The sequence below is a fragment of the Saccostrea echinata genome, unplaced genomic scaffold, assembly GCF_033153115.1.
Source record: "Saccostrea echinata isolate AGI-Se365-2 ecotype Australia unplaced genomic scaffold, CSIRO_AGI_Sech_v1 ptg000028l, whole genome shotgun sequence".
In the NCBI taxonomy this organism is placed as follows: Eukaryota; Metazoa; Mollusca; class Bivalvia; order Ostreida; family Ostreidae; genus Saccostrea; species Saccostrea echinata.
Genome location: NW_026889777.1, coordinates 5,017,471 through 5,043,162, shown reverse-complemented (window position 1 = coordinate 5,043,162; position 25,692 = coordinate 5,017,471). Strand labels below are relative to the sequence as shown.

Here is a 25,692-nt window from a genome sequence, read left to right as displayed (position 1 = left end):
CAAAATAAGCTTCCTCTTCTGTGATGTTTTTCAATGATATGGGATACATCAATTCTGTTAAAGCCACTTCCCATTGTCCATCTGTTAAATCCACTGTTTGTGGTAATAAAGTTTTAAATTGAGCCGTCGTATTACTCGGAAAAGATTGCATGGACCCATCACTGGGTAAAGTCATGTAAAAACTACTGCTCTCGGCCATGTTCAGTGAGATACTGAGACAAAATAACTTAGGACCCTTCTATTTATAACAACTATTTTTTTTGTTTGTTTTTTTAAATTTTAATTGGACATATTATTACACTACTTCTTCTTCTTCTTCTTCGGATCTGTAAGGAATCACAGTCTCAAAACACTGGCCCTCTTCGTTTTCCAAGCTATCTTTAATCTGGGAAAAAGGAATACGACAATACAGGTACTCTGTAGGACAGTAATAGCTAGGAATCCTCAGTCCATCTTTTTGCTGGTTCCAGAACAAATCACGAAGACAATGTTCTATATTCCAAGACCATTCACCTTCAGCCAGAACCACACGAGTCTGGAATTTACAACGACCTAGGATCAACCATTTGTACTGTTGATAATGATGGTATATTTTTACCCTCACCTTAGATCCTTTAGGATGTAAGAATTTCTGTCTTTTTTCCAACCACACATCTTGAGTCGATGTTCCTGGATGATTTTCAAAATAATCTAGGATGGCTCCTATTTTAGTTTTCATCCAGGGTCCCTGCATGTAAATACATCCAAATAAACTCTCACAATACCAACGATACTGCATATTTTTTTTTTGGCTTCTGACTTTGAGACTTGACTTTTTCAGAATGAATAATTTTTTTTTTGCCCTCTTTATATAACCTTATCCAATCTATTTTTAGTATCTCAAAAAAACCCAACAACATTTTTTTTTATGATTTATTGTCCTTCATATCTACATAAGGGACAAAGTCTGTAACAAGTCTTGACAAAGTTCTCCACACATTTCCCACAGCAAGGATACTGTCGACATTGTTGACACTTCCATTTCCCCTCCGTATTTTCCTCCCAGCAGGTCAGGCATTTCTTTAAAGCTCTCTTTCTCGTTTCTTTGACCCATAAGGGGACCATATTCTCTACCCCGTACTTCCATGTGAAATATTTCACACACCAGTTACATCCACAGGTCTCCATAGAAGGGGGATCATCCACAAACCAGTGAGGAAAAGGCATTTCACAATGCTCGCAAATTCGATAAGTTCTGTGATGCCATCCGGGATAATCATACACCGTAAATGTACGCCATTGGTTTATTTTCCTATCACAGTAATGACAGTAATACTTTTCTACGTCAATCAAATAAATCAGTCTCCACGAAAAAATCATGATTGAGCTCAGTGTACTCAAAGCTAAGCTTTATATACCTTTTATTTATAGGGGGTGGTGTGCAAAAAAAATGTGTTGGACTTACGTTTTTTTTTATTGAGATACTACTGTTTACGTTTTATTGACGTTATGCTGAGTCAGGCATAAGCAATACACACAAAATCTTGGCATTGATTCAAATCACAGCTCGGTATACATTGTGACGTCATGTGTCACAAAAAATGTTATAGTTGAAGAGAGAGAGAGAGAGAGAGAATAAGACATTTTTTTTTTAAATTTTTAATTCATAATAACATTAAAGTAACAAACATGGAATACTTTGACATAGTTCTTTTTGAATAGGAAAAGTTCTCCTCATGTACAAATATTCTGTTTCACAAGCACAGTCCATGATGTCGTATCCTTCTTTGAGCACTTTATTTACATAATCTTTGATACAATCACGGATTTCTTCCATCCATTTCCCTTGAATCCAAGTCCTTGCTGGTCCCTCTGGTTTGTGAGCGAAAACGTATTTTACTTTCCATTTGAATTCCTGATATTGGGGTCGCCATGGTCCTAATATTACTTTTATAAGTTGTCCACATTCATGATCCGGTAATTTGATTCTCTTATACAGGTACACATCATTGACTCCTGTTTCTCCCGGATTCTTATCCATGAAATCTTGGATACATTCATCTTTATTTTTCATCCATTCTCCTTTTTTAGTGGAACCTGTATGCTCTTGCATTTTCCAACGATACTCTGAGCTTAAAAAATCCATGTTGCTCTATCCTCAGTCAGATCAGAAATGAATCTTTTTTTTTTGTTTCCCCCATTTTATATATATACTCTGTGATGTAAATTTTTTTTTTAAGACAACACCCCTGTGTATTCGTGGTCTTCTTAGGGGTATGATGCATCATCATAGGACTAGGCATGATATAACCCACTGAAGAACTGACACATACCATCCAATATTCTCGATTAGGATCGTGTAAAGCTAACATGACCACACTGGTAATGATAAGAGAGACACAGATAAATAATTGGGCGAAATAAACGATTTCTTCTCGAGGAATATTCTCTCCACAAAATTTCCAATGAGGCGTTATTTGATGAGATCCGTTTGGGGAATCCATGAATCAAAACTAGGGGGATATCCTTTCCATCGAACTTTGACTTCTTGAATGATTTTTTTCCCGACGCGTCGCTTTTTATACCCCAAGATTTCCTCCACTTCGTACACGTCGTCTTTTTTAATGATCTTTTGTAATTCTTTTTCGTAAAAAGTCCCTTCTAATTCCTCTCCGTTATAATCTTGCACTCTATACACGTAAGGATACCTTCCAGGAACTCTTTTAGAAATGGTAAACAGTTCTGTGGTCCAGTTAGGTAAATATCCTTTTTCAAATGTGCGTTTGGCTTTACTGATGCGGACCTGATCTCCTTCTTTAAACTGAGGTTTAAGAAACTGTTTTGGATTCGGTATCCCATATAAAGTTTTCCAGACTTTTAACACATTAGAAGCATTCACTTGAACTGGGGCTCTTTTGATACTCCGATGATAGGTATGATTGTAAGCATACACTAAATCCGGTAAAACTTCTACATACCGTCTGGTTTTATGACGAGTAAAATAACGCCACATGCGTGCTTTGAGTGTACGCTGAAATCGTTCCACGATACTAGCTTTAGTGTCCGTATTACGAGTAGTAAAAAAATGAATGGATTTAAAAGCTTGTAAGAATTCTCGATTGGTAAATTATTTTCCTTGATCGGATTGAATGCGGACGGGACGTCGACCGTCTTGTTGAAAAATCTCTTGTAATCCTCGAATCATTTCTTTTCCTGTTTTCTGTTTTAAAGGCACTACCCAGGCATATTTAGATAAGACGTCAATGGCACATAATAAAAACGTATATCCATCATTATGTTTCTTTAAACTGGACACATCTGCTAAATCTAATTGCCATTGTTCATCTATATCGGTCACTCTAGTCTGTTGTCTCCGGAATTTTCTTTGAATGGGTTTATGTAAAGTATAAGTATCTTGCTCTTTTAACCATTCTCGAATCTTTTTCAGGGAAATTCCTAAAGGTTTGACCTGACGATACAAAGCTTGTATTCCTCCGTACCCTCTTTTAGGATCATAATAAATCTCTTTTAAAATATCTTCTACTTGTTTCTTTTTCATATTTTAGGCAATGAAAGCCGATTTTCATTGATTTGTCCTAATTTCTTTTCTTCTTCGAGTTTGGCTTTTAATTCCTTTTTAGCTCTAAAGGGACTATATTTGGATCCTACCCTTGTCCCTACAGGGGTTGAAATGGGTTTTTTAATGACGGTTCCTCGATCCCCTACAGGTCTACTCACTGGAGTGTCAAAAAAGGAAGAAAATCCACTATCGTCTATTTCGTGACTTTTAGGAGTACTGATTTTTCCAGGTCTCTGCATGGCTTTTATAAGGTTTCCATTGCTCACGTATTCTAGAGGAGTACGCGTCTCTTTTAAAGCTTGAGCAAATTGTTCTAATCCTGTAGGAACCGGATGATGTTTACGAGACTGAGATCTCATACTATCAGCCATTAAATCCACAATGTTAGAATCGGGAATTTTTTGACCTCGATAACTAATTTCACCTTCTTTATTCCAAGTTAATACTTTAGGGTTTTTCTTTAAATGATTTAATAATAATCCAGCTTTTCTCTTCATGTTTTTATTCACTGTTTCAAGAATTTCATCGTCAATTTCAGCTGCTGGTAATGCTGCTGCTGCGGCTGAGGCTGGAGCTGCTGCTGCTGCTGCTGCTGGGGCTGGAGCTGCTGGAATTTTCAGTTTAGAAATAGGTTCCTGTCTAGCTTGTTGTAAATAATTCCTATATCGATGAAGTTCCTGGCCATATAAAGCGACTTTTTCTTCTGGGGTTAAATCTTCACGTCTTGTAATCTCGTCCAATTCCTGACCTAAACTGATGGTGGATTGAAATTCCGGAGGTTTGGGTAATTTGGCCTTGAGATCATTTAATAAGACTTCAGGAACTAACACCATTTTACGACTCATATTTTTTTCTTCTTCTTCTTCTTGAGGACTTTATAGACGGATTGACCGGCATCCAACAATAAAGGTGCTGCTGAGATTAATAGGGGTAAAATGTTTCCTCCTTTTTGTTGAAGTAATAAAGCTCGTCGTTTCTGGACAGATTGAGGTTTGACCAGTCTCCTGAAGATGTGTTTCTTAGGAGCTAGTTTTCGTTTATGAGCCGAACTAAGAGGTAACACTCCTTTTAATAGGTTATACACGATCTCGCAGATTTTGAGAATACAATCTCCAGAACAATGTTTTAAAATACCCGTCTTTAATGGAGAGGAATAGTGAGGGTCCGATAACACTCTTAAAAGAGGCCAATGAGGTTTTAATCGTGTAGAACAGCATCTTTTCTTCTTCTTCTTCTTAGCCATCCTGGGGTTAAAATGAGGACATGTCCTAGGTTTCTCCCCTTTTTATACTCTCAAGGAGGAGGAGCATACATGTCGTGTTTGGCCTTCTCGTGTTTGTCTCTATTTTTCTGGGTGACGTAGAATTTAGAACAATATCGGCATTTATATCTTATTCCTTTAGGAAGTTGAGGTGTAGAAGCGGTCAGAGGTTGAAAGCGTGCTATTTTAGGAGTGTGAATGGGTACTTTAATTCTAGGAGTGTGAATGGGTACTTTAATTCTAGGAGTGTGAATTCCCACATTGACTTGAGGAAACATTTCTAAATCGGGAGCTCTTTGACTGCCTATGGGTCCCATAGGACGATCCATTCTCATTTCAGCTTGTTTTTTTTAATAATTCCCCAATAGTTTTTTGTCTTTGTTCTTTATAATACTGATTGATTTCGTTTTTTAAACTTTCAGGCATGGCTTTTCGTTGAGCTGGAGTTTTGGGAGTCGTTTTTTTCTTTATACCACCTTTTCTTTGAGCAGTAGGTTTTCTCTTTTGAGGTTTTCTCTTTTGAGGTTTTCTCTTTTGAGGTTTTCTCTTAGGAGGTTTTCTCTTCTTTCTGGTCGTTTCTTAGGTGCATTCCATTTAAATAAATGACGAATAATGACTCCGCCTAGAAATCCGGCTCCTCCGCGTTTTAAAATGGCATTTTTTCTGTCTTGATCAGTCGCCGACTTATCGGCTATGATACTTAAATCTTGACGATGATTATTAATAAACTTTTGAGTCTGTTTATTGATAGGTAAGACCCCACGTATCAAATTTCGAGCTCCCATAGCAAACCAATTCAATAAGGCTTTACGCCCTAATTCGATTAAATGGGCTCGCTTGGCAGGATCTCGCTCCTGCTGTAAACGTCGTAACGTTTTCACTAATTTACTCTTGGCTGAGAGAGGTCGACCCATGACGACTGTATAATGATAAATGACAAGTTTAATGTTGATACATTTTTATTTTTACTCTTGTGGCATGTGTATAGTTAACAATTCAAACAATCGACTTCTCAATCTGTATTCGTCTGGGGTCTGTGGATTCAAGTCAACCAGAAGATACCCGTGAGGAACACTGGTGGCTTCTTGATAAGCTGACATCAAATGAGGTAAGGCTAACTGTCGACTCAAGACACTGATTTGAGATTTGTCTCTGGGATTTTTAAACAACACTAAATAATGAGCATTCAAACTAATAGTGCGATGCTGTGGTGCCCGATCAAATAAATTCTGAGTGATGAAAATCACACTGGTATTCCGATGATGCGCTTTACGGGTAAACCAATCCACGATGGATTCGATGGCTTTTCCTCCCATCATGTCGTCAAAAATGAGTAAGTGAGGAATACTTAAATTGGCCACTAATTTCTCATCGTCTTCTGGAATATTTCGAATGAAGGAGACCTGATCTGTTAAAGAAGTGTAAGCAGGTTGCCATTCCCGATAACACCAGACAATTTTTTGTGGCATGGGGGTAATCCAATGTAAATTTTCCACTAATTTCTTAACAAATTCCGTTTTCCCCGATTTAGATGGTCCTGCTACCACCATGGTAAATTCGTGTTTTAATTGAAAAGACGGGAGTGTCTCGTCAGGTTGCATGATGATAAATGAAGAGAAAAATAGAGTTTCAATCCTTTTTATTCAACACAGAAATATACGTTGAGTTCTCTTCACATCGGATCGACAGATGGGGCAATACCGGAAGGTGGGAGCACATAATGAACAGCAACATACGTGTCCACAAGGGAGTAAAGCCATTTGTAATTCTCCCTCTAAACAAATGTGACATTTTCCTGTGGCCTGAATCTCTGTAGAGGTTTGCTCTAGTAGAGGTTTAATTTCAGGTGAAACTTTGTATCCCACCCGGAGTAAATGGTTAATGAATACGATCATCACCCACTCACGTCCTTTATAGGTATTGATGTAAGGACAATTAGGGTTCCAATAAGCATGTTCTACATAAGGATCGTCTGTAGGTTTCCAGCAGTTAGTCATACCACAATGAAAACAGATGGTCTTATCACCCACTCCCCTGTAATAAAATCCGGCTTTGGCTAGGTTGGGTAATAATCCTTTTAAAGACTCGGGCCATTTATCATCAAAGGTAGCTTCTCTCTTTAAGAGCAGAGCATAGTTAGGGTAATGAGGAACCCCCTCTGGCTCCCTAGAATGATTAGCCATGACTGAAGTGTTCAAATATGTTTGTCCCCTTTTTATAACCCCTTCATATTTTAGGGGTTTTCCCCACATAAAATAAAAACACATTTTGAAATACAGTTTTTAATAACCATAAGGTAAAGTATTATAATCATTCATTAATTGTCTCTTATCATAGACAATTCTATATTGTTTTTCTAAAGGTACTGTCTTGACTTCATGTTGACGAGTCCTCTGTATTTTGTAGGGATAACAGACTTGGATTTCATCCATTTCTTTCTTGAGCATTTTTTGTAATGTCTCTGGTGACACGATATTGGAAGCCCGATAATTAAGAGTCAATCCTTTGACTTTACACACGGAATTTCCCTTGGCGGTGAGGTAAGCATAATTTTTAGGACCTCCTGACATGAATTTGATAATGTGGTCCCCGTCTAATTCGTCGGTCCATTCTCCTAAACTGTGGCCAAGGGTAGGATTAAATTGTCCCTCCTTATGTTGGTATATGATACTGTCCGTATCGAAATAAAGGACCCGATCTCCTAAAGGTTGTAAAGTCTCGTAGAGGTGTAATCGGGCATGAGCGGTAGTGAAACAGGCCAGTACCACGTTTCCGAAGGGACACTCTTCTACGAATTCTTGTTTCTCTTGATAATTCACTAGCATCATGTCCGATTCGGGCTGCTCTTTATTTTCTAAGAGTTCTATCCCTTTGATGTCAATGGTCGAATCTTGTAAGAGTTGCTGTACTTCCTCTTCTTCGGTCAAGTATCGAGTTTTAGGTAATAACAGGCGTTGAGCGAATTTTCCCCACAGGCAATTTAAAAAGAGTTTGGCTATCGTTCTTCGCACGGGATTTTTTTCTATACTTAACAGGTCCATTCTAATCCCTTCTCTGTCTATTACTTTACGAATGTAATCTAGTTTTTGTTCCTCCGTCTGACAATCAGGTGGGAATCCAGAAGCTTCCTGTTTGATCTTTAAGAAGGTATCGATGTAAGATCTGAATAAATCTTGACTGCTTTCTGGAAAATGCCAAACCTCGTAAATCCGCTCTAAAGTATATCCCATGTCTAAGGCTTTATGTAATTCTGTAGTCACCCAAGTACCTGTAAGACTGCGTTCCTGGTCTGTGTGTTGACATCGATGTTTAGAAGTAGAGTCCTGTCGTTCCGCACAGGTTCGACATAATGGAAATAATAACTTGCCTCCTGTGCGATAAGGTAAAACGGGGTGATAGAGGCCTCGGGGTGGTAAAACCCGACAGTGAATGAGACCGAAATAAGTTCTCACGTCCTGGAATTGGTCTGTTATGATCTGAGGATGGCCCAAAGGAAAAGGTCTGTGTTTTAACACGTAAGGGTATAAGGAACAGACGTCCACGTATCTCATGTCCCCCTCCTCACAATACAAGCGTGTAGCATTGGTCCGGCCTCCGTACAGGGCTTCTCGGGGGTTCAAAGGATCTGGAATGTCCAGGTCTCGTACATAATTCTGTAATGTCACCTCTCTTTGTACTTGTTGATCGAAATCGTGTTCCCAGATAGTACGTACGGAATACCCCATTTCCTCTAAGACCGTATTCCTCCTTAAAGTTTCCTCGTGTAATTCCTAGTAAGTAAATTGTGTCCGGTGAGGATGAGTTTCGGTCTGTAGATTCGGATAGCAAGTAGGGCATCCGTGCCAATAGCATCCGTAAAATTCGTAGATGGTACGAGTAGCTTCCTGGTATCCATCTACAGTATAACTTCCGATCTTGACTTCTCCTCCGTTTCTAGCATGTCGTATGTGAGATCCGCTCTGGTGACTCATCCAGGTTAGCCACCGACAGGCTTTGGCGGAATATTGACGCGCAGGCTGATACCCCATGTTGGGAATGATGGCAATGGTATCTTCGGGCATGAATCCTCGACGGTAAGCTAAATTGGCCGCACTGGCAAAAGTGATGGATTCCTGGAATGGGTCTACATGGACCAAGGTCTTGAGAGTGGCTCGAAACTGAGCACAGCATCGTCGTAAAATATCGACGTCTGAAATACAATAGTCTAAAAATTCCTTCTGGAAATCAAACACTTTTCCGGTTTGTTGTTCGTACCATTGATAAAAAGCCTGTCGTCCACTAATAGACATGTCGTCCGGATTGTAGAATGCTGCCGGTGGATAAGGCCCCACATAATTCTGGTTCTGTTCTGTATTAAAAAAGTGAGGGAAATACCCTTTTTTCAGTTCGGTGAATCCGAAAGCAGAGGGCATTTTAGACAGAGCAAAAGGTAAAAAATTATACGAGTCGATGAATTTCAATCCGCAGATTTGCATGGATAAGATTTTACTGCCGTTCATGATGACTGTAGGCGTCATGCAGGCGGAATGCACCAGGTAATTTAAAATGAACTGTCCATCATATCCTTTGAAATTGTGGGCAATGATGATAGCCTCGTCGTGTAATAAGGCGGAATTCTTATTGCCTGTGTCGGGTTGTAATAACCAGTCCATGAAGTGTTTTAAGGTATCTGGCCCTTTAAACACGTGTTGACGGGGTCCCATGTGTCGACAGTGAGGACAGGGATCTTCTATGGGTAAGTGTCCGCAATGTTGACATACGCGGTGTGCCACACATAAATTAGGGACGTGGATGCCGTCTTCCTGTGTACATTCGAAATCGAAATAAATATAAAACTGTAATGTCTCTTTGCCTTTCTTTTTCTTTTTCTCAGGCTTCAGTTGAACGTAGCACTGATGATCCGTGTCTACAGTTTTCTTACAGATCTTACATTGTTTCTGTCCTCCGCAATGATGATGAGGGAGTAACATTTTAGGCATCCATTTCTCACAATGCTCGCATCCTCCCATTAAACTGCATACTGTTGTGACCGTATTCTTACTGTGAGGTTTTAAATGGTTTTCGTAGCAAGTTCTGCTCTGAAAAAATCCCTGGCATTGATAACATTGAATGTGGCTCCCGTCTGGAGGGCAGGGCGTGTCCGTTAAACAAAATGAACAGCGGTAAGGACACTTGGTACGATGGCCTGTAATGTTCCTGTACCCCACATCGCAATGATCACAGTAATATGGGTTGCCCGTCACAGCTGGCATAGACAAAATAGCATCGTAATGATGATCGTCTAACAAAATGTTTAAACAAGTTCCATCTCCGCAGCCTTTGTACAGGGGCTCTAAACTGAGTTTAGAGGAGGTGGACTTAAACTGAAATATTTTCAGTCGATAGCGAGGGGCTAACACCTGTTGTAATTTCCCCCATTCTTCTGGTCCACAAGGCTGATGAATATCACACCCGGCTTGTTCCATGAGAGCTATAGCTTCGTTTTTCTGGTCATTAGCTCTTACATCTCCTAACCTCATGCGTTTCCATAATTTTTCCCATTCAACTAAACTCTCTGGATTTTCCGGTTTTTGACTGTGTAACCGGGTGACTACAATGGCTCGAGCTAAACAAAATTTATCCCAAGGATTGTCGATCTGAACGATGCATCGTTTATTCTTTTTAAAAATCTCCTTGTTGACCATCAGGTGTTTAGTATTCTGTCCACCACTGCCTTCTGGATATTTGACATGAAACATGTCGAATTCCATAGACCCGTCTCCCAGTTTAAAATCTTTCTTGGATTGTTGCACGGCTTCTATTTTATTTAAAATGACGTCCTCGTTCAAATGTTTACATTGCGTAAACTCGTACCAAATGTCGGAATCCAGAGAAGGGTGGTGAATGTTCAGGCGTACATAATCGTTAGGGTTACACTGCATTTGATATTTGACATTCTGTAGCATGTCTCTAAATAATCGCCGAACAAAGCCTCTGTTTTCCTCCTCTGGAAATTCTTTAAAATTCACACTGTAGACATCTTCTTTAGCTTTAAATTTTCTGGAATGCCGGGCCTGATTGAGTCTCACTTGATAATACTGGGAAATGGTCTTTGGTTTCGGTGGTGGTGGTGGTGAATGAGGTGGTGACGAAGACGGAGAAGGTTCTTCTTCTTCTTCAGGTACATTCCGTAAACGTTGTAAGTGTTGAGCTCGGTGGGCTTTGGCTCTCTTTAATCTTTCCATTAATCTCGCATTTTTTTTCCTGAGAACTAATTCTCTGGTTCTCTGTCGAGAAATAATTCTTTCTAATTCTTTCTCCCGTTTTTTCCATCTCATAAGTTGTTGTGCATGTAACAATTGTTTCAAGGCACTATCAAAATTCATCTTGATAGATCTGACAACAAAATGAGCTGAAAGTCGGAGAAAAGCTGTATTTATACAGTGTATGACGTCATAATGCCTAGGTAGTTCGCTGATCCAAGACTAAGTATTGAGACGTACACAGTACGTACAAAAGGGTATATAAAGCAGAGCTGGAAATTTTAGGATCAGTCTTAGTGGGTACTTGGTACTAGACAGACGTAAAAAAATATGGCAGAGGAAAAGTCCATGAATTCACCTGCAACCTTACCAGAGACACAGGATAGTATTGAAGGAAATGAAAGAAGTTTGATATGCGATATCTTAGATCAAATGACCAATGTAATGGAGATACTTCAACAGACTATTTGTGAGTTTAAAGAAGACATGATTACTGAGATTCGTGTGTTTAGAGGAGTGATAATGAATGAGATTGGAAATCTAGAAAAGAAAATAGAGACTAGTCAGGATCAAAAACAGATTAACAACAAGAGGAAACTTCCTACTACCCAGACGGAGAAGACCCTGAAACTCCAGAAGAAAAAGTAAATATGATGTACATTACTTTGAATAAATCATCTTACACACTTTTTTACTGTGTTATTGTTTTTTCCGTTTTCAGAAAATAGAGCTCTGTGTGAATGACATGATGTCACAATGGTATACTTGAATCGATGCCAAGATTGTGTGTATTGCCTATACCTGACTCAGCACAAAACGTAGATCAAACGTAGACCCCCCTTTTTTACTTGGGTTTTTCCAGGGTGTATACTAGATTGAACCGGTCATCTGGGGCCAAAAAAGTGCACTCAGTTGACCCGGCTATCCAGGATCTGGGGGGACAAAAAGTGCACTCAGTTGACCCGGCCCTCCAGACCCCTTATACTACTCTTAGAAAAATTCAATATACGTATCTTTCTGGTCCAGATTTCATACTTAGTACTTCAATGATCCGGGTTCCATTGTCAGTACCTCATTGATATGGGTTTGGTCCTTGATACTTGATAGATCTGGGTTCGATAAAACGGATTCCAAACTCGGTTTAAGAGAATTATTTTGAAATTATCTGAGTTACCTAAGCTTTTTCTTAGACATGAGGTGGCTATGAAATATCTTCTCTCTATATGTCTTCAACATAATTCTGTGTTTGTTTAAATTCATTTATAAATGCTTAGATTGATTTTACTGTAGACTCTACCCATTTTCTGTTCCACATTTTTCTTCGGCTGTCCCTCGATTATCACACTCACAGCTCTCTCCTATCCACCCAGGGTTACATTTACAGATCCCACACTCAAAAGTTCCATTAAAACTGCATTTGGGACTACTTGGCTCCTAAAAATTCAAGAATTTCAAGTTATTACATGTTTCATGCACATGAAAAACATCTAACAATCTGATAATTCCTGTGAAAAAATAAAAGAGTGGTATCTTACTGATACATATAAAAAGTAAATGCAGGCAAAACTAAAGCGATTTTGTTGATCAATACTTTAATAGCCCTACAGCTGACGGATTTCAAGGTTAATATGAACAATTTCCACTTCTAGTAATGAAACGAATTGAATGATTTGCGTTTCAGTTCACGAAGTTTATATATGAACAATATTTTAATGTATATCACAGCCATTGCAGCAAAACATACCACTTCTGGTTCTAACTCGCAATCACAATCACACACGTGTTCTATATCAACCCGAACACGCTCCTCCAGACCCTCAGGGAAAATGGAGAAGGTAAGGTTTCTTTGTTCAGGACAGGTGTCAAAGTTAGATTTCACAAGCGGGATAAAGGTAACCTGTGTGACATTAAAAGCATACGTTTGAAGATTGCTCTATCGCAAAAATCAGGAAAGTGAAAATTGCCAAAATATACAAATCATCAAAGTGTATATTCCTAATTTTACAAATTCTAATTACATGTCCTAATTACATCTATCATGTTCTTGATGTGCCGATAAGTGCAGTTTCAGTCGTCTTAAACGTATTTGCACATTGTCTTTTTATCTCTTCATAATATATGCAGGATTTCTAGGCGATATTTTAAAAATTTCGAAACAATGATGAAAATCATTTTTATGCCCACGTAATCAAAGATTCGAGGGTATATAGTTTTTGCCCTGTCCGTCTGTCAGTCTGTCTTTTTAATCTGTTTGTCTGCAAAAACTTTAACATTGCCCATGACTTTTGATTGGTTGGAGCTATGACTTTCATGTTTCACAAGTGTATTCCTTGTAACAAGACCTTCCTTTGGGTACCAACATACTTGAACTCTTGACCTTGACCTTGGAGTTTGACCTACTTTTGTAAAAAAAAAAAAAAAGAATACCCAACTTTACCTTGGCCATTAGTTTTAAATAGTTGGTGCTTGGTCTTTCGTATTTCACATATATATTTATCGTGTCAAGACCTTTCCATGGGTGTAAATATTTTTGACCTTTTGACCTTATAGCTTGACCCACTTCAAAAAAACTTTAACCTTGGCCATAACCTTTGAACAGTTAGTACAAGGGCTTTCAAAATTCATAGGTATATTCCTTGTGACAAGACCTTCCTTTGAATACCAATAATTTTGACCTTGACCTTGGTGTTTGCCTACTTTTGAGAAACTTTAACCTTTGACATAACTTTTAAACAGTTGGTGCTAGGACTTTTATATTTTGCATGTGTATCTCTTATAACAAGGTCTTCCCCTTCTTACCATTAATTTTGACCCTTTGACCTTGGAGTTTGACCCACTTTTAGAAAACATTATCTTTGACCATAACTTTTAAATGGTTGGTGCTTGGAGTTTTTATATTTACCAGGTTTATCCATTGCCACAAGTCCTTTCTTTGGGTAACAACATTTTTTATCTCTTGTCCTTGACCATAGAGTTTGGCTTGTATTTGAGAAACTTTAACCTTCCCCATAAGCTGCTATACGGGGACATCAGTGTTTCACAAACACATCTTGTTTGTGAAAGAAAATTAAGACATTTCTGGTCTATGCCTCATGGGGCTATTTACATTTTTATAAATACATTTTTTCAATATTTTTCACATTGTGCCATAAAATATTCAAATATATAGAAAAAATAAAAGAAATATATATATTTTAAGAGAAAGAGAGATCTGTATATGTTTTATATTACATGTATTACCGTCTTGTTATTCGTGAGTCTCTCGCAGATATTAGTTTTGTCCGGCTTTCGCCTGGGAAAATGATACAAAAATGATAATAATACAGACTTCTTTTTGCTTTTATATAAAATACAAACTGAACGTAAAAAAAAAAATTAAAAATAAATTCACCGACCCAGTTCTACAGTTTGTGTATATTGTAACATCCAATTTTTTATCATCCTTGTCTATAAGCAATTTTACCGTCCCTTGAAGTTTCTACAATAAAAAGGAAAAGTAAATTTCACATGCATTTGCCTTCATCTTCAATTATTGGTCCATTACGTGCACAATAAATTGATTACAGAGCGCTTGCAAGCATACATTGAGATATGACATACCTCGTAGTTTTTCCTGACGATTTCTAGGATATTACTTGCACTTGTAGAAAGGCTTGAGGCCTCTGTGATAACACCCGGCAGTAATTGGGCTAGGTTGTCATAGTAATGACTCCGTACCTGTTGATTGTTTAATTGAGAGGAATTTCCGCCAATTACAAATATTACGTTTACGTTGTTTTCTAACGCTTTTTGGATGATTTGTCCAACTGACGGGTAGTCCTATATCAACAAACAAACATATCTTATCTTAAAATGTTGTTTTATAAGAGGAAAAATGATCAGTATTCTTATTTTTTTCTGATGCTAAAAAAGGGGGCAAGATGTTTTAAAAACTGGTAAAATTATGCAGCTGTGCGTGTACCTGTACTTCAGCCTTCGTATAAAAACCGGTCGAATCTAAGTGGCAGAGGCCGTCATTCGGTTCAAGGATTCCAGCTAGCTGCATGAAAAGAAGAAAATTCCATATTGCCATAATAACGCTGTCATTTTCATTCTTTAGAAGGAGAGATGTAAATAACAAAGATTCGTAACTGTTTGAAATCTCGGTATAGCTCATAGGCTCTATTGTTTAGTATTTTTCATTTTCACTGTCAAATATATCAAATTTAACTATCAAATATAACGAAATAAAACTTTTGTAATCATTTCTCTGAATTATTCAAATGATGTTTTCTCGTAAGTTTCTTTCTTTTCTATACAATAAGCAGCTTTAAAAGACAACAGAAGATCTGTGCTCAGTCATACCTCTAAGAATTCCCTCACCAGTATATATCGTATCGACATAAGAATTGAAATAACCATTGTTAATTGACAATACGTCGTCGATATATCTAAATGTTGAGTTGAAGGCCACAGGAAGTGTTTTCTTCTTTTCACGTATAAGATTTTGAACATATTCTGCTTCATATGAATACAAAAATAGGTCTGCTTATAACGGGGTGCAATTGGTACCCATGGAAATTCCAATAGATTGTTGGAAGACCTGGTCTCCAAAAAGATATTGTCAATCAGACTCTAAGCATCTTTTTAATATCATCTTCAGAGTACTTGCGTGTACAATCAGAATGCTTTTTAACAAAATAATTTTGCAAATGACCTATTTTTATTGAAAAAGCAGCTGTCAATGATATTAAAAAGCCTGGACTTTAATTTATCGTGGAGAATGGTTGTGCAAAAAGTTGAAAAGTCGTAAGTTTTTATGTTGTTGATTTTCGTAAAATTTTCTGATTTCAAATTTTCCAAAAGTTCCTTGGAATTTTTAAGTATCCACATCTGATTAAAACCACTTCTCGAATACTAGTATATTGTTGCACATGCAGTACTGCTGAAGTTTCTCCTTCACTACTGTTAATATTTTAGTGAGGAGTAATAGTGATCACAATCGTAAATCAAAGTTTTCAAAATTAGCACTATACATGTAGTGTCACAGTTATGACTATGAAATATGTGGAAAAAACGAACAGTATTCGAGAGGTGGGATCGAGTGCCATGGAGGAGTGAGCATCCCCTGCCGACCGGTCACACCCGCCGTGTGCTCCTTGTCATGATCGGGAAATATCGGAAAAATCCGTCGACAATTCAGTGTGTAAATAATGGCCTAACAATCAGTATGAAAAAAGTCAGTGAGCATTTGACTTAATGAAAGATTGTATTTGCTGACAAGGTCATTGTATCGACCATAGAACTTACGAAATGATGACTTTAAACGAGACTGCTGATATTCTTGTTTCATCAACTTGTTTGTCAAAAACTATATATAACAATATATAACACTAGAAACTCATTGCGAGCCGTCCGATTCAAAAATAAAAACGAAAATTCAAGCTGAAAAAGTGATAAAAGAAATTCAGACACTCTGGAGATTTAACCCTGGTCGTCAGCGTGAAAATCAAACGTGCTAACCATTAACCATTTACTTTTTTACATCACTTCCTGTCACGACTGGAAGTAATGGCGATACAAGATTTTTTCACGATTCAAATAAATGGATGACTGACTATCAGTCCTGACAGATTTAGACTTCAGTCGTTTACTGTTGCCGAGCAATATTGTGAGAACAAATTCTAATTTCGGGGACAGGTAAACACGCGACTGGCAGTGAATTTTATAAAAACAAAAAAAAATCTCTGACTTTTCTCTAGACATTTGCAGTATCTAAAAAATACATACATACATAAAATCATTTCAAGTACTTTATCGATAAGCAATATTTATGAGAAAGTTAAATATCAAAATAACATAGTTTATCTCCTAAAACCGGAAGTTGACATTTTTGTTTCCTGTGGAATCTAATATATTTCAAAACAGTAAAAGAGATACAATAAAGTGATGCAAGTTTTAATTTAAAAAAGAAAAGTTCATTTTTTTTATTTCTTTGATTACTTCCTGTGACAAGCGGAAGTGACGACTGACGCGTTTAACCCAAATGGTTTGCCTACTCCTCAATGTCTATTACTCATAAAAGTTTGGTGTTTTAATCTTTTACCTGCTTTTGAAATCTTGCTCAGACAACTTCTTATTTTGAGGACAGGAAAACAAGCGACAGGAAGTGAATTTTTGAAAGATATTTAAGGTTACTCTAGACTTTGCACTCTGAATAACATATTTAAAATTCATTTCAAATACTTTATCTATAAAAAATATTTATGGGAAAGTAAAATACTCAAATTACACAGTTTTTCTCTTATAACCGAAAGTTGTAGTTTTTGTTTCCGGTGGGACCAACATCTTTCGAATCTGCGAAAAAGATGCAATAAAGTGATGCAATTTTTAATTTAAAAAAGAAAAGTGGAATTTTCGATTTCTTTGATCACTTCCTGTGACGACCGGAAGTGACAGCTGACGCTCTTAACCCAAATGGCTTTGCCTACATCTTAAGGTTTGTTGCTCATATAAGTTTTGTGTCTTAATCTCTTATCGTTTCCGAAATCTTGCTCAGACAACTTCTCATTTAGAGGACAGAAAAACACGCGACCGGAAGTGAATTTAACAAAGATATTTGAAGTTACTCTAGACATTTGCAGTCTAAAAACATATTTAAAATTCATTTCAAATACTATATCTACAAAAGACATTAATGGGAAAGAAAAATACCCAAATTATGTCGTTTTTCTCTTATAACCGGAAGTTGACGTTTTTGTTTCCGGTGGGACTAAATATTTCGAAACTACAAAAGAGATGCAATAATGAGATGTAAGAATTGATTTAAAAATGAAAAGTTTAAATTTTACGATTTATTTGATCACGTCCCTAAGCAACCGGAAGTGCCGACGACGAACGAAAAGTAGCGATCAGGCTTGTTTCTATCTCGAACTATAATCCCTGAAAGTTTGAAATTGATATCTCTTGTCGTTCTTGAGATTATCCGCGGACAAAATGTCATTTTAAAATCAGAAAATGGTCTTTAACTTGGCACCGGAAGTAAATTTTCTAATTTCCTCTCGGATATTATAAGTTCATGTTACAACACATAATTCCTGAATATTTCGTGTGAATCCATCCAAAAGTCTCTGAGAAATCGCGTGCACAAAATTAGAAAGTCAAAAAAATAAGAAGAAGAAACAGTAGAATCACTATAAGGTCTTCCGTGAAGATGGAAGACCTTAAATATAGAAGTCAATATATAACAAAGTCAACATATAACAAGATATAACAATACATGTATATAAGTCAATATATAACAATATATAAGTCAAAGCTTTTCAAGTCATGTCTATAGTAAGTCAAAATGTCGAAACTATCATTATAATAAACTATGTTTTCCATAGTGTCAAATTGATCACTGTTGTTAACCATGGTTTATAACAGTTTATTTTTTTTTCTTTTGTTCGGGTAAGCCCTGCCTTTACTCCTAAACAAATTCACTGCTGTGAAGGAGAAACTTCAGGCGTACTGTGCATAAATTCAAGTGTGGTCTACAGTAAATGTGGATTCTCAAAAACTCCAAAGAACTTTTCTCAAAATTTAAAATCATTTAAAAAAAACGACTTTTCAACAATTTTTACTAATTCCTAAATATAGATTAAAGACCAGAACTTTTGGCATCATTAATAACTGCTATATGAATAAAAATGGAACTGGTAAATTTTCATATCTTGTGATTGTTCATCTATAAAAATACATTGTTTAAAATCACTCTCAGACCGATTCTTCAAACTCTGAAATTTATATTAAAAGGATGTAGCAGATCCTCATTGGCAATGACTTTGTAGTCCTTAGATTCCATGTCTTCCAACAATCTGTGGAATTTCTATGGACACTAATTCTCCTCCTTTATTGGCCGACCTGTCTCTCTGTATTCTTATGAAACAAATTTCATTCAAAAAATTTCACATGAAAAGAAAAAAAATCTCTTGTAGTGGCCCTCAATTTAATGTTTCGATATCAATTAACAATGGTTACTTTCAGTCATACAAATGTAAGTCAACTTGATATACCCCAATGATAAAAGACACCTCAGAATCTGCCACATCTGTTTCATACTTGGGTGTTTTACTCACTTTAAACTATGCGACAAACGGGATGATTTAAGGTGGATCCTGTTATCAAAAGTAATGAGAATCTTTTATCAAAACAAAAAATGGGGGTCAGTCCACTTTTTTGGCGCTACGGGACATTTAGTATGACCTTTTGCCTTGTTATTACGTCTAACACATAAATTAACTTTTAAAGATTTTCCTCCAAAATTTTTTATTCAAATAAATTATGGGAACGAGCACAGTCTTATTTCATCTTGAATAGACACATTAAAATTTGTGCCAACGAGAGAGTTTCAAATTTCTTCAAATGATCATTTATTTGACCTTTCTGCACTCAAAAAATGGCATTTTTCTGGCATTAAAATCTAACAAGCAAGTAAACATTTGAAAGTAAAAATATTTTACTGAATTTAAGAAGGGTGGAGCATCTTAAATATTCAGAAAAGAAAATTAAAAGTGGGGGTCTGTGATGTTAGTTTTTAGATATTACTAAAAAGTGTTAATTTTAAGCTTAAATTATGGCTATTTTTCTAGGTCTACAGAATATTTGCTATATATTTGTCAAATATGATGATAGAATTCATGACAGATCATTTAAAAGATAATTAGGGCAATCATAGGGTTTTAACTGAATATAGTTTAGTTGGCATTGTAGAATCCAAATTTACATTATGCAGAATTTTTGAAATATAGGTCAAGACAAAAATCTGCTATAAAGCTCAGGAGCGAAACCCTTTAAGCTTTTCCATTGCACCTTTCTGTCTTCATGTAGTAATATTCCATTGTCACCTGAATACGGCTTTATGTCTCACAATTAATACTGTTCGCAATACCATATTCTGAGTATAATCAAATTTTATATGCAGACAGGCTAGGCTACTAGAAATAATTTTCTATTAGAGGGTTTTAAGGTATTTCGTTTAAAGTGTGCATTTTCCAAATTTTACTCGTTATAATGACATTGTTTGCGAATACAACTTTAGTTAGGTCGTATTATAACTGATATGTTTTCTTATCATTGTTAAGCTATATATTGTTTTATGCAGAGTTTTCAATGGATAGCTCTGTTTACTTGATCAATACAGAGTTCTCAAGGTGAGACCGGTCTAAAATTAAGGGTTGTTTACTCTTTCGAGGCACTTAATCCCACATCTGATATCTCCAGGGATCCGCACTTTTGCACTATTTGTTTTCTTTACTGAATTTATGAATTGAACACTGTTTTACCTTCACTTTTAATTACATCTCTAATACCAACATATCCGCCACTTTCTCATTCAAACTTATTTGTTAACGTCAGTCTCTCAAAGTATTTTTTCCTCATGTTTATTATACATGTACCAACTAATCCATTATCTCTCTTACTGCCTTATTAACACGTTTCTCCTTCCGTGTTACCCACTGTCTTTCACACCAACTTACCCGCCCGTCTCCGGCCTGGTGGAAGTTGATATCTGTGGCATATAACAACATCCGCCTTGCTTTTTTCCTCCAACCGATTTTATCCTTCAAATAATAATCTCAATGAGCATAAGTAGGTCGATCGAGTGTATGCGCCATACACTATATTTTTCTTTTATTATCCCAGGAAAAAAGTATTGGAATTGAATGTAAAAGTTTGACTATCGTTAATTTTGCCGTTTACTCATTAAATCATATTGGAGAAGGATAGTGATGCATGGAATATTTAAATGTTATTTCACAATCTGGAAGAAAAATTTACTTACTTTGCAAACCATTGCTTGTAATAGACCATCGAACATGCCCTCTGGTTTGTCAAAATTGGCCGTAGTCATAATAGCATCTACAGCATCCTAAAATAGAAAGAAAAGCTTATCCCATAGAAAAATAATTTATAGAAACATAATCGAGGAAATATTTCAAAGTTAAGGACTATTATTTATTTGATGATTTTTTATGCTAGAATTGAGACAGTAAAATTTTGGAGAAAACATAGAATCGGTTTAAATCGGGAATAACTAATACACTCTGTACAATAACTAAACTCAGGAACATTAATTTAGAAAATTGTCGCAGGAAATGTTTCTTATATTGAACAATAAAAAAATTATATCTAACAGACATGATTTTAATTCTTCTTATTGCTTTTTATTATATCTGGTGTTACAGACTTAAATACATACCTGGAACAAGGTTATGTTTCTTGTGAAGTTTAGTCGATGTCGATAAGAGTATGGTTTTTCACACTTTTGTTTAGTTCCTGAACAAGGATTTTCTATGCTACAAAATGGAAAAAAGATCAGAGTAACAAGAATAGATTAGGTCCCTTATTAAACCTGAAATTTTAAACGCGAGTATATTTTGTACTATTATGAATGAAAGGATGCCAGAAACTCAGTTATTCTGAAAACAGTATACATAGAGGCCACTGATATCAATCATGAAATTAAAAAAATAATCAAAACTGGTGAGGGTATGTTGAAAAAAATAATTCCAAAAAAAAATGTTCCTCAAAGATCGTCTAATTGAATGATTGATTGATTGATTGATTGTATGTTGTTTTACGTCCCATTCGAGAATTTTTCACTCATATAGAGACGTCACCATGTACCGATGAAGGGCTTCAAATTTTGACCTTTACTCGGCACTCAGGGCCATTGAGCAGTGAGGGATCTTAATCGTGCCAATGCCTACTGGGGCCTCGGTTTTTAAGGTCTCATCCGAAGAACCCGCAACTTTCACTTCAAAGTGCAGAGCGCATGGCGAAGGAACAGTTGCTACCCATTTTTTATCGACTTAGGTCTGTCGCGGCCGAGATTCGAACTCACGACCTCCCGATCACGGAGCGAGCGCTCTACCGACTGAGCTACCATGAACGGTTAGATCGTCTAATTACTTTGCAAACGAATACCTGAAATATCCGCGGCGTTTTTATGAAACCGTAACCTGGACTTTTTTCTCTTCGGTAGTTATATTCATAGCAAAATAAAAGTTAGTTAACCCTGTCGAATTCCAATCCTATAAGATTTGTTGTGTCAGGTGAAAAACGATTAGGTAGTGAAAATATATTATATAGAACTAGTATTAATTGTAACGGGGACCGTTAGAGATGTTCCCCAAACGCCCCCCAACTTCCTTTTGGTGTCTTATTCCCTGTAAGCTTCATTAAATAAAGCAATCAAGTATATTCGGTTTTTTACGCATTACACGCGCACGCACGGGCATGCATGTACAAAATGACCATGTCAACTTGTCCACACTTTTAATACATCTTTATATTCAAATTTCATCAAAAGATAATAAAAAAAAACGTGCATGCATGGCCATGATGATCATGTCATTTTGTCAACACTAATAATATATCTACATATTTTGAGTATCAAAGGATTTCATCAAAAAGTATAAAAGTTAAAGCTATATCAAGTATATTGGTCATTTTAGCATTGCATGCGCGCTCATGTGCATGCAAGTGCATATTGACAACATCGTCTTGTCTACATTTATAATATGTCTATATATTCTGAGTATCAAAGCATTACATCAAAAAATGTAAAAGTTATAGTTATCAAATATATTGGTAATTTTACTCATTGCACGCGTACGCACGTGCATGCATGTGTGCGCTGACCATGTCATCTTGTCCTTACTATTAATATATCCTTATATTCTGAGTATTAAATTTCATCAGAAGTATTTCATCAGAAGATATGAAAGTTTTGGCTATATCAAGTATATTGGTCATTCTACTCATTGTATGCGCACGCACGTGCTTGCAAGTACATGCATGTGTGCGCTGATCATGTCATCTTGTGTACACTTCTAATATATATTTATATTCTGAGTTTCAAAGCAATTCATCAAAAAATGTGCAAGTTAAGTCTATATCATTTGTATTGGTTATTTCAATCATTGCGCATGCGCACACGTGCATGCATGTGCATTCTGACCATGTCATCTTGTCTACACTATTAATATATCCTGATATCCTGAGTATCAAAGCATTTCATCAAAAGATATGAAAGTTAAAGCTATATCAAGTATATCTGTCATTTTACTCATTGCACGTGCATGCGCGTGCGCACGTACATGCATGTGTGCGCTGATGAAGTCTTCTTGTGTACACTTTTAATATATATTTATATTCTAAGTTTCAATGCAATTCATCAAAAAATGTACAAGTTAAGTCTATATCAATTGTATTGATTATTTCAATCAATGCGCATGCGCGCACGTGCATGCATGCGCATTCTGACCATGTCATCTTGTCTACACTGTTAATATATCCTTATAATCTGAGTATCAAAGCATTTTATCAAAAAATATAAAAGTTACAGCTATATCAAGTATATTGGTCATTTTACGCATTGCACGCGCACGCACGTGCATGCGCGTGCGCGCAAAATGACCTTCGTTCCGCAAATCTACATAACATTCCTATTAACCCTAAAAAGGTTTCACCTCAATCGGATGTGTAGTTTACGAGATCACTCACGGACAAAAAAGTACCCAGGAAGAAAAATAATAATAATAATAATAATAAGAAACAGAGTAAAAACAATATGTTCCCAAACTTCGTTTGGGGAACATAATAAGGTTATAAATTTGATTCACCATACTAAATACATTAGGCATTTCACTTTTGACGTAGGTATATTCCATATATATAAGAAATATGAATTAACAATAGTTACTTCCATACATATGTCGAATCGATATATCCCAGCTAGTGAACTTGAAATAGAAGATTCAACAGAGTCTAACACATCTGTTTCATATTTGGATATTTTTCTGGAGAAAGACGTTAATGTTTACCTAACAACAAAACTTTATGAAAAACGTGATGACTTCAACTTTTCTATCGTCAATTTCTCTGACTTATGTAGCAAGATACCCTTACACCTGCATATGGGGTTAATGTCTCCCTGCTGATTCGATACACAAGAGCATACTCAATGTATGAACAATTTCTAAAACGAGGCAATCTACTGGTTAACAAATTGATGAAACAAGGATATCAAAAATGATGTGCAACATGTAGCTGTCACTATGAGGCTTATCATATACAGAGTTGTAAATGCGAAACTAAGACACGTGGTCAGTTGCAGAGGAAATTCAGCTGAAAAGCAGTAGGCCTTAGAAGAAGGTGTGTATCTCAGAGGGAAGGTGAATGGCCCCATATCAATTGGTGAATTTTCATTAGGGCATGCATTGATTTACAGACTACTGGGTGTTTTATCCTGATCGCTCGGGCCTGGGGGTGGGTTGAATGGGTGCGACTGAGGCCCAAATCTTGGAAAAACAAGCCCAAATTTGGGGAGTCCCCAGGTGCATTTTTGGTACAGGTGCACTCTAATAGGCAGATACATGTAATTTGATGACATAATTTGTGAGCCATGGGCATCAGTGAAGTGTAATTAATTAGCCCCTGGAAAGCTGTCCCCATGTACATGTTTTTATGGATCGCATGTATTTGTGTACCCCCTCTGCACATGTTTGGCATTAAAAAACTATCCTCTGCCACCTGAGCACACAGCGGATGTGACCGGTCGACAGGGAATGTTTACGTCTACATGGGACCCGATTCCACCTCTGATGTTTTTAAAGGTCTGTGTTTGCTTTGCTTCTACTTTGTACTGTTTCAGTGGACTGTGAGCTTGATTACTGTTCGTTTTCTCCATATTTCACTTGACACAAAGATTGTTTATTATCTTATATTGTATCAACAGGTTAATTGTGGCACATTCAGGGTAAATGATGGAAAATATATTTTTTTTTTCAGGGAATAAACATTAAAAGTTTATCCTTTACTATAACCTATGACCTGAAGGTGAATTACAACCTAGCTAGACCCATCTGTACAATGTCTCGGGCAGAAAAAATGGCTGTAAAATGCCAATCCTGGTCAAATCATGTAAAGGAGAAGCATTTAATTTAGAAGCTCACATTGCGTTTCGCCTGAAAGTGCCCTGTGACTTTACCTCTGGGTCATTTGCTGAATGTTTAAAGATACTTTTAGAAAAAAGAAAATATGTCTGGTTCGTAATAAGAAAGAAAAAATGGACGCAACAATAAAAAGAAATTAAGTCGGGGAATCATTTTGTGAGGTGGCTCACCCCCGGTAACTTCAACTTTTGAAAAACAGATAATTGAACTAGAGCCGAGCTCGTTGCAGAGCAACGAATAGGTCTTCCGTTGGAGCAGTGACTTTGAGTCAAGGTCATGCCATATTCTAGGATGATAAATAATCTTGTAAGGGACCTATCAACTAGCAATGTTCCGCCAGTAGAAAGACAATAAAATAATGTACACTTTCTATTTTGTGACCTTGAACTTGTCCAGATGACCTTGCGTCAAACCATGACACACTCTGGTTATGACGCAAACCTATCTGTGTTACCGACTTGACAAGTTCACATATGTTCTTTCAGACCACACATCCAGTAAAAGCATCTTGTTCTTAGTGACCTTGAACTTGAGTCAAGGCCATGACACAGTCTGTATGATACCAGCAATACCCTTCTGAGTGTTTCCGACTTGACAAGTTTACACATATTTTTTTTTATTTCATTTCCATATAGTTGTAATTTATTA

The 25,692-nt window shown here is 36.6% G+C and overlaps 1 protein-coding gene across 1 annotated transcript in view; it reads right to left on the bottom strand.

The window, feature by feature from the left end:
* The window catches only part of LOC133193930 (integrin beta-3-like), a 67,045-nt gene that overhangs the window by 22,831 nt on the left and 18,522 nt on the right, over window positions 1–25,692 (bottom strand). Inside the window, exons 7-15 of the mRNA XM_061329844.1 lie at window positions 21,285–21,381; window positions 20,868–20,954; window positions 20,563–20,646; window positions 15,024–15,101; window positions 14,663–14,881; window positions 14,458–14,540; window positions 14,303–14,354; window positions 12,807–12,959; window positions 12,360–12,496 (exon numbers count right to left, since the gene is read on the bottom strand). Of these exons, the coding sequence (XP_061185828.1) occupies window positions 12,360–12,496; window positions 12,807–12,959; window positions 14,303–14,354; window positions 14,458–14,540; window positions 14,663–14,881; window positions 15,024–15,101; window positions 20,563–20,646; window positions 20,868–20,954; window positions 21,285–21,381 (990 nt within the window). The remainder of the gene's footprint in view (window positions 1–12,359; window positions 12,497–12,806; window positions 12,960–14,302; window positions 14,355–14,457; window positions 14,541–14,662; window positions 14,882–15,023; window positions 15,102–20,562; window positions 20,647–20,867; window positions 20,955–21,284; window positions 21,382–25,692) is intronic.